This window comes from Chlamydotis macqueenii, chromosome 18, assembly GCF_036417535.1.
Source record: "Chlamydotis macqueenii isolate bChlMac1 chromosome 18, bChlMac1.mat, whole genome shotgun sequence".
Classification (NCBI taxonomy): Eukaryota; Metazoa; Chordata; class Aves; order Otidiformes; family Otididae; genus Chlamydotis; species Chlamydotis macqueenii.
In genome coordinates this window covers 6,490,162-6,504,008 of record NC_141573.1, presented here as the reverse complement: position 1 = coordinate 6,504,008, position 13,847 = coordinate 6,490,162, and the positions used below count along the sequence as shown (strand labels likewise).

At 37.0% G+C, this 13,847-nt stretch overlaps 1 protein-coding gene across 10 annotated transcripts in view; it reads right to left on the bottom strand.

Annotated features, from left to right (window-relative positions):
• Positions 1 to 13,847, bottom strand: part of MBTD1 (mbt domain containing 1) — a 32,594-nt gene that overhangs the window by 5,723 nt on the left and 13,024 nt on the right. For 9 of the 10 annotated variants that reach the window (XM_086762550.1, XM_086762543.1, XM_086762547.1 and 6 more), the window contains 10 exons: positions 10,017 to 10,134; positions 9,227 to 9,361; positions 8,660 to 8,748; positions 7,069 to 7,303; positions 6,328 to 6,383; positions 5,940 to 6,044; positions 4,919 to 5,066; positions 2,277 to 2,359; positions 1,738 to 1,972; positions 978 to 1,055 (listed from right to left, as the gene is read on the bottom strand). In XM_086762550.1, the coding sequence (XP_086618676.1) occupies positions 978 to 1,055; positions 1,738 to 1,972; positions 2,277 to 2,359; positions 4,919 to 5,066; positions 5,940 to 6,044; positions 6,328 to 6,383; positions 7,069 to 7,303; positions 8,660 to 8,748; positions 9,227 to 9,361; positions 10,017 to 10,134 (1,282 nt within the window). The remainder of the gene's footprint in view (positions 1 to 977; positions 1,056 to 1,737; positions 1,973 to 2,276; positions 2,360 to 4,918; positions 5,067 to 5,939; positions 6,045 to 6,327; positions 6,384 to 7,068; positions 7,304 to 8,659; positions 8,749 to 9,226; positions 9,362 to 10,016; positions 10,135 to 13,847) is intronic. The other variant, XM_086762549.1, reaches the window with a different exon arrangement.

Here is a 13,847-nt window from a genome sequence, read left to right as displayed (position 1 = left end):
CCTTTGGACAATGACAAGGCTACATGTAAATAAAACTAATTTTGTCCAGCCTCTCCAAAATTCAGAACTTGGAAATTTGGAAAGTTCCCCAAAATAATTACAGAAATCAAAGAATACAGGAGTTTCGTAGGAACTCGGAGATCTAATTACACAGAAAACTCAGAGTGCACATGTCTGTGCACTATGTAAGTGCACTTTAGGTGCAGATTTGCAGTAAGAGAAGAAAAGCTGTGCAGAAACAGCCACTCGAGAACACATTCTCCTAAGCAAGGCTTCTCTTTTGCATCAAAGACTGGAGAAATGCAAAATGTGCACTGGTTGGGTATTTTGAAGATGACTTGATCCAGGGAGAAACAATTACCATGGAAAGAACCTGAATACTTCAGATTCTTAAAAATGTCATTACTATGTTTTACTGTTGACAAGAATAGTCACACACAGCAACGCTGTTTATTGTTTCTGAAAATAATAATATAGAAGTTTTATTTACATACAGCTTCCCACAGATGTCTCATCTAAAAAACTGGCAATTAAGTTATTTATTTTAAAAAGGAACCAGCTAGATGGTAATTGAATTTTTCTACATCTTACTCTTTCTGATCAAAGTAAATTGATTCTTATTCCTACACCTATGTTAAAGAGCAGAGTTAAAGCTGTGTTAATTGATACCCAAGTATTTTGTATACGGCAGTATACCTACATAGTCAATGTATTATTTAACTAAAATGATGTCCAAATACCAAAAGTACTGTAACAGTTGCCCACCTACAATTCATATAGGTTATTATTAGCAACATCAACTCTGTTGCAAGTTATAAAAAAATGGTTCGCCTCAATGAAAAAGTTCCTTTTATGGCATACTGAACCTTTAAGCATAACACCTGTTTAAACACAAACATTTCCAAACAGAAAAGGAATTGGGGAGAGACCACAAACTTATTAAACCAGAGAAGCGCAAATACTACTTTGTCACCCACTTTTCTTATGTCCTTTGTACTGTTGCGATTTAGATTTTTTCTTCTGTTTTGATGAACTTGACTGGCTATCTCTTGATGCTGCAAGAAATTAATAATTTAAAATTAAAGTTCAGTATTTTGGAAAAACACTTCAGAATGTGTCAAAGCTGCTACACAGCTACAGAATTTCTCCTTAGTGACTGAACAAAGGCAGGGTACCTTTAATGCAGGAAAAGTCTCCCGTTAAACTACTAACAGTAACTACTGTTGCCCTTCCATTAAACAACTAACAGTTCTTGAAATACAGTTATCAATGAGGATATTTATATAATAAATAAGATATATTTATCATATAAATTGACCTGACAGGACAAGTCTTGATGCACTAAAAATACTGTCTTCTCACAGAAATATCTGCACATTATCAGCTATGTGTACACCGAGTTCCCTCAAATTTGGTATTACATATATATTTGCAATCCTAAAGCAACAGAAATTCTCAGTGATATTACCCAGAACTGATGAGTACGTAACAGGCTTTTTCTCTGGATCAAATAAGCATCTTCCGGCATTAAAAAAATAAAAATACAGTAAGTAGCCACAGAAACGCCCAGAACTTGAAAAGTCAAGGTTGGAAGAGATTAGAACTGCGTGCTTTGAATTTGTTCTATTTTTGTTGCACTTGGAGACCTGACTTGAAAGGGATGAAGTTAGGGAAATCATCACCCAGGAACAAGGACCAGGAAGCAACTGTTACATTATTTACAAAACAGGAACTTACACTGTGGCGCTGGAGGCTGTAGCTGATATCCAGTTAGCTGACACCATCCCACTGGATAGAGGTCTGGGGACTCACAATCCACCCACTGATCATATTCATCTTCCCACCCATCAAAGTGTATCCTCAGAAGACGATGGATAATGCGAGTGACTGTGGCCACACACACCAGGCGAGGTTCCATCAGATCAACAGCCTCCAGTTTCATTCCAACATGAAACCCATGGTTTGGAACTTCCTGGAAAAGCAAACACAAACCAGGCAAACATCAGTAAACAAACATGTTAATTAAAGTGGTTTAAGCACAGTGTTGAAGTGAGTACTTCAGTCAACTTAATCTAAGAAGAGACCAAGTATCATTGATCAAGTACCATGTACCCCTGTATTTATTTAACATTTCAGAAATACTCAAGCTTAATATACTCAAATGGTTCTTATTTCTAAAAGTCTGCTGTCTTAGCTTTACAAAATGTATTTTATGAAATGAGACAGATTCCAAGATAATACCAACTGCAGTTTAAACACACATGTATGTTTATTACCTTATTGAAAAGCTTTACAGGTGCTGCTATTGAGTCCGTTTCCCTGAGGTAGTCAAACCATTTAAAAGGGAGTTTTGCATAACCTGTGAATTTTAAACAACATTTTCATACATCAGCTGCAAACTTCATGTGTAAGAACAACAACAAAAACAGTATATTGGCACTGCATTAGGCTAAAAAGACAACAAAGAAGCAAAACATTAGCATCAGAAACTTCCACTCTCTGAGCTTTGGTCTAAGGGACAAGACAGTCACCTGGGACATGGCCCACTTGCAACAAACAAGATGAATGAACCTTTGGATAATACAGAAAGTATTGTTTAGTGTTAAGATTAATCATTCATAATAGCAGCTTTCTGTCCATGTAGGTCCTTGATTTCTACCATGCCCCACACAAACGACCCAGAACAGATCATGTAATTAAGCACATCCAGTGCCTTTCCTGTGGGGAAGAGCTCTGCTACTGAAACATTTGAATTGTTAGGAACAGAGTGGTAAGAACAAGGATGGATATTTTAAAACTTAAATAAGGCTAGAAATAGCAATAATATGGAAAATTTCAGGATTTCACTTTTCAATCTAAAAGCTACTATAGGGAGAAGAAAATCTCTCAAATATATTTAGCTTTCGCTCTTCTCCTGAATATGTATGGAACATGCAGGACTCTTTCTACAATTCCTTAAACCAACAATTCTCAAATTCTAGCTGGAGCAACAACAGCTTGAAAGATTTCTTTGTGCTAGTGCACAGCGTTGGACATTCTTAAAAGATTGCAACGCAGTGGGCACGGCATGGGGAGCTACAAGGAACAGCAGTGAGGGTAGAGAGCTCCCATTGAGTCACAGCTCAGCACTGCAGGGCCAGACTCATCAGGCAGCCAAGATTCACAGCCCAAAATGCAATCCCATTCTTCAAAGTGCCTAAGCACCTTCATCTTCTACTGATTTCAGCAAGAGATGAAGACGTTTGGAAGGAATGAGCTTATAAAGTCCAATGATTTCACAGCAACTTAAGTTATCCGCACTGCTAAATGTAATCTGCAAGAGAGCGTTCACATGAGGTATGTAATAGCTGCATGAACAGATGTAGCTGGATAGCTAACAATTAATTAGAGTAATAACATATCAGTTCTGCATACTAATGCTTTTTTCCTAATGCACAGTTCCTCTGGCTAAATCAATATTATATGCAAATCCTTTAACTTCTCACCACACACACACTAGAGATGTGCACATGGCCCTTGTTAAGAGTACTCAGAATTAAGAAACTCTCCATTTTCAAACCCAAAATTCAGACAGCAAAATACACCTCTCGTAAAAGCTAAGAAGCTTTGATCACTTTGATCCTATTAGATTTGTTAATGCGCCTTATGTTCTGTATTTTACTCCTGTTAATTCCTCTTTCAAATGACTTTTAGATTATTGCATGAGTGATTTATAATCGCCTCTCAGTGGATGGTACAGGACTGTTAGGGTTAACTGCAATAAAAAGGATAATATACACATAGATAAAGAATAAGGTTGCCACGATACAAGAAACATGAAAGTATCCTAAATCTGTTAACAACAAAATTCACATGCTATTGTGTAAGTAGTGTTTGAAGAGCAAAGAGGAAAAGTTTCATCACAGAAGGGAAGTTTTTTTTCCTATTCTGTATAATCAATTTAATGTATTTATTTTTAAGTTGATTGACATGTATCAGTACACATGCTTTTCCCTCCCACAAAAACTTTTCCTACTGCAAGAGACTCTCACACCACATATTTTAAAGGAGTGACTATGCTCATGAATTTCTAGGCAATAAATGCCTTAAGTGAGTTGGCTGAAAAAATAGTAAGTCTGTCCAACTGACAGATTCATTAGTGTGTAATAATGAAAATGATATGAAATTTTCTTCATGTTGCATTAGACTCTCTTTGTAGTTATTACCTAGAAAAATAATTCAATCAATGCAAGTAGAAGCCTGCAAGAATGAGAATGGTGGAAAAAAAAAAAAAATCCATAGAAAACCATCATTATCTGCTGTTACAGAGCTAGTTACAATCCTCTTTATAAGTTGCTAGACCAAGACAATAAAATGCAAAAAATAAGGCAATACAGTCTTCTGTAGGCATAGGTACTAGTGGACAGACAGCTTTTTCTCACAGAAGGGATTACGCAGCATACAGCTCTAATGGCTACTTCCTCAAAGCTCAAGTTTGTGCATATTCTCCAAAAAAACTAACTGGTATTGTTGCAAATTCGCCTGAGATTCTTTACAGTGTTCGTTAATCCTTTTCGTGGCCAGGACTTCCCAAGCAAGGACATATTCTGAAACAGCCCTTTTGGTGACTACCATACTTCCCATTCACTTAATGAACACACTATTCAACTCGTGGCGATCTTCAATCTCTGACAGCAAAAGCAAATCATTTTAGCCACAGAACCAAGCAGAAGTTCAATTTGATTTTTTCTAAATGAAAAGTTTGTTATCTCTGTTTTAGATTACTTTGAAGTTATGCTGTTGTATTTGTTTCAGACTTGAGACAAGTCCTAAGAAGTGACATGAATTTTGTAGACTGAGTTAAGAAACAAAGCATATGGCACATACAATATCACTGAAAAATATTCAAAATAAAATGTGGTCAGAATGCTATATGTACCTCTGGGTGGAGTTAGTTCAATCATGTTAATTTCACAGAAACCAACAGGGAAAATAGAAGGGGAAGTGGCATGGTAACAAAACCAATCAGAGCCATCTGCTGCTTCTGAGCCATCAATCCCAATCATAAGATAGCCATCTGCTAAAACCTTTGTAAAGAAAAACAAAATTTTACATTAAATACCTTTAACTGTGTGATAAGGCTAGAAAGAAAGCATGCCATGTTTCAAAAGAGTGAAAAGTAACTCAGTAATAATGGAAGTACACTTAGAAGGACATTCAATCACAACAGAACAAAAAAACCCAAATCATACCTGTCTCCAACACTGTGTGCATTATTGTCACATGTACCTTTCTTAACTGCAAAGTTATGAGATGAACATTTTCTTTTTCTGATCATTAGTTTATTTTTCTTGTGAACATAAGTTCTACTTCTAAAGCTTTATAATTCAGTCTACTCTTCAGCTTGCAAGGATATTCTGCACACCATTAATAAGAAGAAAAGACTTGAAATCCTAACCACACTCCTCATTGGTAAGGTTATGCAACTCTGCTAAGCTACTTTTTACATTTTCTTCCTCTTTTAAAACAATTTCACATGGATGGGACCCCTTCCAAACAAGCTACGAAAACAGTATGTCCTTAAAATATCTTGATAGATTTCTGCAAGCGAGCAAGATGAGGCTTCTTTTTGAACAGTGGCAAAACATTTGGTATAATTAGCAGAAGATTGTCCTCCAAATTAATCTCACAAACACAACACATTCTAATTAAAGGTAAGGCTGAATTTCCAGAGATTAAAGTCAAAATTTAAAAAAAAAAAAACAAAAAAAAACCTACATAAGTATATTCTTTTTCATAGCAGTTGTATACAAATAATCAATAGACATATTCCATAAACATTCACCATGTGAATGGACTGCATTCATTTTATTTTTGAGCTTTTTGTTTCAAACCTGAATAAAAGCAAGTGAAAGAAGGATTCCTATCTACCTTCCCAAAATACATGTTTGTTCTCTTACCTTTCTAATAGTTGCCACACATATTGCTGAAAGGTTTAAGGGGTCTATAGCTTCCAATTTCATTCCTTCTTTAAACCATTCTCCAGCTGCATCAACCTCTTTTACCTAAAGAATCACAAAACAGCACCAGAAACTAAGGATCTAATACGCCTGGAACAAAACATAACCTCACGCTGTCAAAGGCACAGATGTAAATACTTGTTTTATCTCTGCTTATGTCAAGGACATCAAATTAGGGAAGTGTTTGAATAAAAAGTAATACTTGTGCTGGGCATATTTCCAGGACTTAAGTAGAGTTTCAGGTCTGTTTTACACACACCAGGAACGCAAGGTCCTCAATAAACTCTGGGAAAAAAAAAAAAAACAGTGTTCTTGCTAGCAAACTCACCTTCATAAATAAATGTGGGGGTGCATCAAAATGTCCATCCTGTTTCTTTGTAATATCTACAACAATAACAACACGTATTATTCAGAAGTTCTGTTAACAGAGCAAACAGTATGTTTTTCCGAATACGTTAACTAGTACAACGCAATCACTGCTGTGGGAGGCACATACGATTTATAAACAGACTACCAAACAAAGACCTGGAGGACATAATCCATCTATTTTCCTTACTGACTTCTACCTGAAATACCTCTATAACAATCTCAGTTATGAAAAAAAAAACCACCCCAAACCAAATATTTACAGGACCACTTGATTTTATCACAAAATTGATACCAATATATATAGAAGCTTTTGAAAAAAGACTGGCAAGTAAACTACTTTGCACTATGTTATGACATAAAATTATATATTTTTAATGTAATAGTACATAATTACTTTAAACACATATACATAGCTGGTTTTAGCCAACTGTTGGATACTGCTTTCCAAGGGGAACACCTGGAACTATGTTAGAGACATTATTTCTGGGAAGTAGCACTGTTCTTGATTTCTCCAACTACTCTTATTTATAAATTATTTCAGTGAAAGTTTAAGCACTAGGAAAACTGAAGGTTTTCCTGAAGGGATGCCTTGTGGAATGTTTTACAGAAATTCTGTTCCTGACAAAGGACGGAAGCTCAGTGGAGCAGAGAAATACTAAAAAACACTGCCCACAAAGACATCTCAAAAACACGAGCTTACCGGATCTTTTGAATCTGTGACCTATACTTCGAGACCAACCGATGTGGTGAATGAGCGGACTGTACATATGGCACCAGAAGTCATCAGTTTTGTCTTCACTTTCTTCATACACCAATCTTAACCGTCCCCCAATGACGCTTTCTACAACTGCTACCCTTGTTCGACAAAGGTGCGTTTTGTCAACAACTTCTACTCTCATGGAAGTTTTGAATGGATACTGCATACTCTCAGACACCTTAAAGTAACAGGAAAAAACAAACCCAAACATTCTGTTAACAACATACTTTGTTTTCCCTTAGTCACCTGTCATCTGCTACTAAAGCACAATATCAATACACTTCTCATTTAACTCAAGTACTTGTTAATCAACCTGCAAAAATGACACAAATGTTTTCTCTTATATTTCATTGTACAGGGGGAAAAAAACCAAACATTTCAGAAAACTAAGCAGAATAGATCCTGCAATGCTTTAACTGTAGCAAGTACAGCCCCTAGTACAATTCTCACATAGGTTAAAGGAATTTTCCATTGACTTAATGAAAGTTTGTTCAGTTGTTAAAAATGGATAAAATTACCTTGAGAAACAATTTTAACACACACACAAAAGACTTTTTTTTTTGTCATCCACTCAAAATACAGCAAACAAAATAGGTTTAAAATACTTCATTATAAAAAGCATGGAAAACAACACTTCAATGTAATTAAAACTGGCAACTCACAAACTTATTTCTTCATAATATACCAAAAAGAAAGGAACAGAATGGAAATAGATGTTAATCTGCCTTGTTACAATACATTCTGTTTAAAAAATCAGTATCTGTCACTTGCCATTTCCATTATGAACTTCCCCAAAATGCTGAGACCTCACCAATTTAATTTGGCTTCCACCGAGGCAATTTTTAAACAGAAATCAATTTTTCAATAGAAATGAACAACTGCAAAAAGGTTTGGGTTTTTTTAGGTTGTTGTGTTTTTTTGTTTGGGTTTTTTTTTTTTTTAATATTTGCATGTAGTGTAAGACAACAACACACTAAGTCTCACATTCCCATTAAAAGCCATGTACCCTCTCACAATATTAGTAAGTAAACTTATAACACACTATACAGGTAGCTGCCACACTTAAAGACAGCAAAAAAATCTAGTCCAGAGCAGGTGAAAAATTAACATTCAAAAGTACGTACTTCATTGCATCTAGATATGTGCTATATTAACAAGCTTTGTTCAGTTTCATGAAATAGTGCATAAAAATCATTCCTAAATTAGAAAAATCAGTTTTAATTTTTCTTCAATATCACAGGGTAGCTTATAAGCATTTTTTTTTTCAATTGAGGTATTTTAAAACTAAAATAGACTAACTAGTTTTTAAAGAACATTACTTTCTGCTAGAGGAAACAGTTTTCCAAATACCTACTGACAAGTGTGGACAAAAATGGAAAACAGAGATTCCAAGGAAAATTGTATTTAAGGAAGGAAACTACTGTTACCATCTTCTCTGTAAAAGGAGTTAATGTGCCATTGTAAAATACCTCAGTTCTTCACACTGCGCTGCAATTTTGTTTATAGTACATCATTGATATTGCATCAGCCTTACCTTCTGAGAAAAGTCAGGAGGAAGTGTTTTGGCACCAGTAAGTCGTTTCACTAGAAAAGCTTTCCAGTTTGTGTATTTGTGTTGGATGGCTGTTGCAAATGAAGGGGAAAAAATAAGCCACTGATTTTTAATTGTGTCCATTAGAGACAATATTAGAGTCTGGAATATGTAAAGAAGAAATCCCAGATGACTGTTAAAAAACCTGGATGACAATAATGACAAAAACCTCTTTAGAGAATGAATGCTACCCAAGATTTAAATTCATGGGTATGTCAGGGCAAATAATTTAATAACAAAATATTAACAAAATCAGTGCATGTTCATATCCCTGATTAACTAACCGCTTCCACCTCAATCTCAAAAACTACTTGCATCAGATGAGCTACTTGAAGAAACACTTTCAGCATCAGTCAAGTCCTTATTTTTCCAAAAGTTAAAATGATTTATTCACAACAGTTGAAAAAGTTGCTATGGTAAAACAAACCACTTTGATATCTGAACCATGAACAAATTTTGTTTAACAAAGACAGACTTTTATATCAATCAGTAAGGCTACTATTTACATACTTCGAGGAGGGACTAGGGGCTTCCCACTGGTTGCACACCAACCAACTGGGTGGATGTCAGACCCACAAACGTTGCACCAGAAGTCAAGACTTGAATCATTTTCAAAGCCTTCGTATCTTAATAGAGCATTATAGCCTGAAAGAAAGTAACCCCATTTAAAAAAAAAGACAGAAATTAAAAAACATTATAAAATATCTACTAATATGTCTTTACCAATTATAATATATATTACATTGGATTCTCTAGACTAGAACTTTCTATAGAACTTCATTCTTTTGGCACATTTCTACATGTTATTAATGCACAGAATGGATTAATTTGATAAATGTGCATGTGCTATCATGCAAGTAAAATTTTAATTTAAATTAAAACTCTTGAACTAGAAACCTTTAGAAGTTACATGTAGGAGGACAAAACTAATTAATTACCCACAGTATCTGCTTTTTCATCTCTTAGCTATGTGACCTCGAATTTTTAACTTTTAACCAAGAAAAGTGATTTGTATAAGGAGGCTTACTTGCTAGCTATTGTACAATTTCCTGTCTCATTCTGCACTGCCCTTACTATACCTAGGCAATACAAAAAACCCCACGAAACCAACAGGCACTCTCAAGCTTCACTGAGGACACCGTAAAACAGCATAACGTAGTGACAGTGCTAGAACATACGACCTATCGACACAGCTCTGATAGCCTACATGCTACTAACCAGGTAATCACTGACTAACTTATTAGCTCCCATCACACAGGTATTTTCATTACTTTAATAATTTCCACTAAAATGTATTCACCTGCTAATTTTATAATTCCAGCTATCCAGAAGACTTTGGTAGGTAGGCTGCAGTCGGTGTTCGGAACTTCCACTCGCACTCCTTCTGAGATATCACCCCAGCACGTCCCCATAGGTGCCTATCATTTAAGGTAAGGGGCAAAAAGTCACCAGTTCACCAGATTAAAATGTTGGGTTTTTCTTTTTTTTTTTTTTTTTATATTAGTGTTTTACAAGCAACTTAAAAAGACAAAACAATCAATAAATAGGACAAGACATAAGCATATGTTTAGAAAACAGTCATTCTATGAAAACCTAGTTTGGTTTTGATTTGAACTTTATGTGTAGTATTACTTGTATACAATTATTACTGTGTATTTCCTGCAAAAACAATAGGATTCCGAGTTTAAAAACGTGCAAAGCACGAGCACAAACTGCATGTACTCACAGGTCAGCTTTATTCTACTATGTTTCAACTAGGTGCAAGCTACTGATTTTAGTGAGAACGGTGTAATTCCTCTGCAACTTTACTTGCAAAAAAAATTATGGTACTTTAAATTTATACCTATACCACAGACATCAAAATCTTTACATTCCGTAAATCAGAAACATTTCTGAAAAAATGCCTAAAAGTTATTTCTTCAACCTATTCTGACAATTTATTATGGTGGGGTTTATCATCCACTGGTTCACATCTTCTCAGAGGAATAGGCTTTCGTGTCACCTACAAATGATCATTCCATCAAGCAAGCAAAAAGAACAGAAGGCTGAGTGACACCTTTTTAATGAACGCCAAAAGGAAATGCACAATTAGATTCCTCACACACTGTCCTGAAGGCTTAGACTAATGTGCTAGTAACAAAAAGAAATACAAGCTTGATGAACTATTAAGGGTTTGGGGAAACTGGAGATAAAAATTACATTTAGTTTGCTATCTGAAGAAGAACGTTTTGTTCAACAGAGCATCATGAAAAGACAGTCAAAGATGGTATTGTAGAGACAGGAGAAATGCACAGTGCTGAAGAATCTAAACCTTAGAAGTTACTCAACTTAAGTTCTATGGGTAACAAAATAGAAAATGACTCAGTCTACATTAAGCTAGAGATGACCAACAAGGGAATGATTTGGATATGGAGTATTTTAGAACAACAGTCAAAGTCTAAAGTGTTCTGAGAAAAATAAGTTCTTATCAGTTCAGACAATATCCAGATATCACAGGGACCATGGAAGGTATCCTCTGGTTCTGTACCATAGTGGACAGACAGTATTAGAATCATACAATGATTTAAGTTGGAAAAGACCTTTAAGATCATGTCCAACTGTTCATCTAGCACTGCCAAGTCCACCACTAAACCACATCCCTAAGCACCACATCCACACATCTTTTAGATACCCCCAGGGATGGTGACTCACCCACTTCCCTGGGCAGCCTGCTCTCCTTTCAGGCAGTTGTAGAGAGCAATGACATCTCCTTGAGCGTCCTTTTCTCCAGGCTAAACAACCCCAGTTCCCTCAGCCACTCATCATAAGACTTGTGCTCTAGACACTTCACCAGCTTTGCTGCCCTTCTCTGGACGCACTCCAGCACCTCAACGTCCCTCTTGTACTGAGGGGCCCAAAACTGAACACAGTATTGAAATGGCCTCACCACACACTCACCCTGTGCTGAGTACAGGGGGACGATCACTTCCCTACTCCCGCTGGCCACACTATTTCTGATACCAGCCAGGATGCGGTTGTCCTTCTGGGCCACCTGGGCACACTGCTGGCTCACGTTCAGCCAGCTGTCTACCAGCACCCCCAGGGCCTTTTCTGCGGGGCAGCTTTCCGGCCACTCTTTCCCAAGCCTATAGCACTGCATGGGGTTGTTGTGAGCCAAGTGCAGCACCCGGCACTTGGCCTTGTTGAATTTCATACAATTAGTCTCGACCCATCGGCCCAGGCTGTCCAGACGCCTCTGCAGAGCCCTCCTACCCTCAAGCAGATCAACACTCCTGCCCAACTTGGTGTCATCTGCACACTTACTGAGGGTGCACTCAATCCCCTCTTCCAGATCACTGCTAAAAATATTAATCAGAACTAGTCCCAGTACTGAGCCCTATGGAACGCCACTTGTGACCAGTTGCCAACTGTATTTAACTCCATTCACCACAACTCTGTGGGCCCTGCCATCCAGCCAGTTTTTTAACGAGCAAAGAGGACGCCTGCCCAAGCCATGAGCTGCTGGTCTCTCCAGCGGAATGCTGTGCAGACGTATTCTAAGGCTATGTCTATTTACAAAGCTCTTTGCAGACAGAGAGAACTTAACATCTCAGTGGGAATAGCCTCTAACTTCACAGAATTTTGGCTGAGAGCCACAAGTGAAGAAAGTTGGATTAATTCTGAATGACTGGAAATCACAATACTGGAATTTTGCTGTCAATTGGCAATAGCCAACTAGCAGCACTAAAAGCCAAACGTATCTTAAAAAGAAATGCCCTTCACTAGCAGAAATATTTGAAGCTAGGCATGCAAAACTTAAAACTAGTTTTAATTATTAAAAGAAAAATAAGTTATTGCAAGTATGCCAGTTTCTTATTTTTGAAGCCTGGTCTCTTCATGTTCTGCTATGTCCCATCTACACCAGTCTAGACCGCAGAGCTCTCTTCTGCCATCTGGCAGACAGAGGGAAAAAACAACTTGAAAGACGATGGCTTATTTTCACACACAAAATATGCAGATACAGCTGCTTAATCAAGTCCTATTACATACTCACTATCATCTATAAATTGACATGTGTAGCTTTTTCAATTGAACTGGAGAAATAACCTTTTCAAACTGCATATTTTAGTAATTCTTGTTGCCTTGTATAGAGATACAGATGAGGCCAAACAATTAAAAATAGCAGTGCTGAATAATTTCATAATCCAGCTGCACTTAATTGAAATATATTTTACTCCCTGCTCATCTATTCAGTTGATTCAGAGAGGAAAGTATATCAAAACACTTCTCACATCAACCAGTAACGGACATGTCACAAACGTTTATTTCTAACATGTGGATTGGTATAGAGGGAAATAGCAGAAAGTTAAATTTGTCCTTGTCTGTGAAAATATTGGTTCTGCTAGTTCTCCTACACCAATCCATTTGGCTCACCCTATAGAAGAAGGAAGCCATCCTCGTAGCATCACTACTGAAATGACAGATAACATTACTGTCCTGAAGTGATGGTTTACAGTATACCTGGGTACTGCACCATCTTTTCCTTTTTTCACTCATTATGAATATTCTTACGGGAGGAAGACTGGATAAACCAGGGCTATAGCAGCCATCTTCCTTCATGTCTTCTCTGTCTTCATCTGATTAATCAATCAATGTTTGCATAGTGCTTTGAAAAACTAAAAACTTACAAAGCACTATGTAAGTGTTAAGTCTTACTCATCTGCTGGCTAGAAGGGTAACTCTGAAGTCTGGATTGGCATAGTGCGAACTAGCAGAACCATAATTTACAGGTAAGAACAAATTTACCTTTCAGACTCATGACGAAGAGATCCACTTCATGTCACTCCCAAACAAGGAAGATCTGGTTCATCGCTTCCTGCTCCGGGAGATGACTTGGGAGGGTTTATCTGTGAGCGGCAGCTGCCTTCTCTGCAAGGTAAGTTGGAATCAGGAAGGTTCTGTTTGACAGGAGAGCCTAAAGGGTAAGTATCCCCACACGCTGAACAAAGATCTCATGGGTTAAATAACTGGCTTCTAAAGGTTTTGGATGGCACCAACATTGCCATGATTGCAGACTTGGAACTTGAATTAGAATCTGAATGGCAAAGTGATGCTACCAATTCCTGAAGCGCAAGGACGCTATGCTGATACC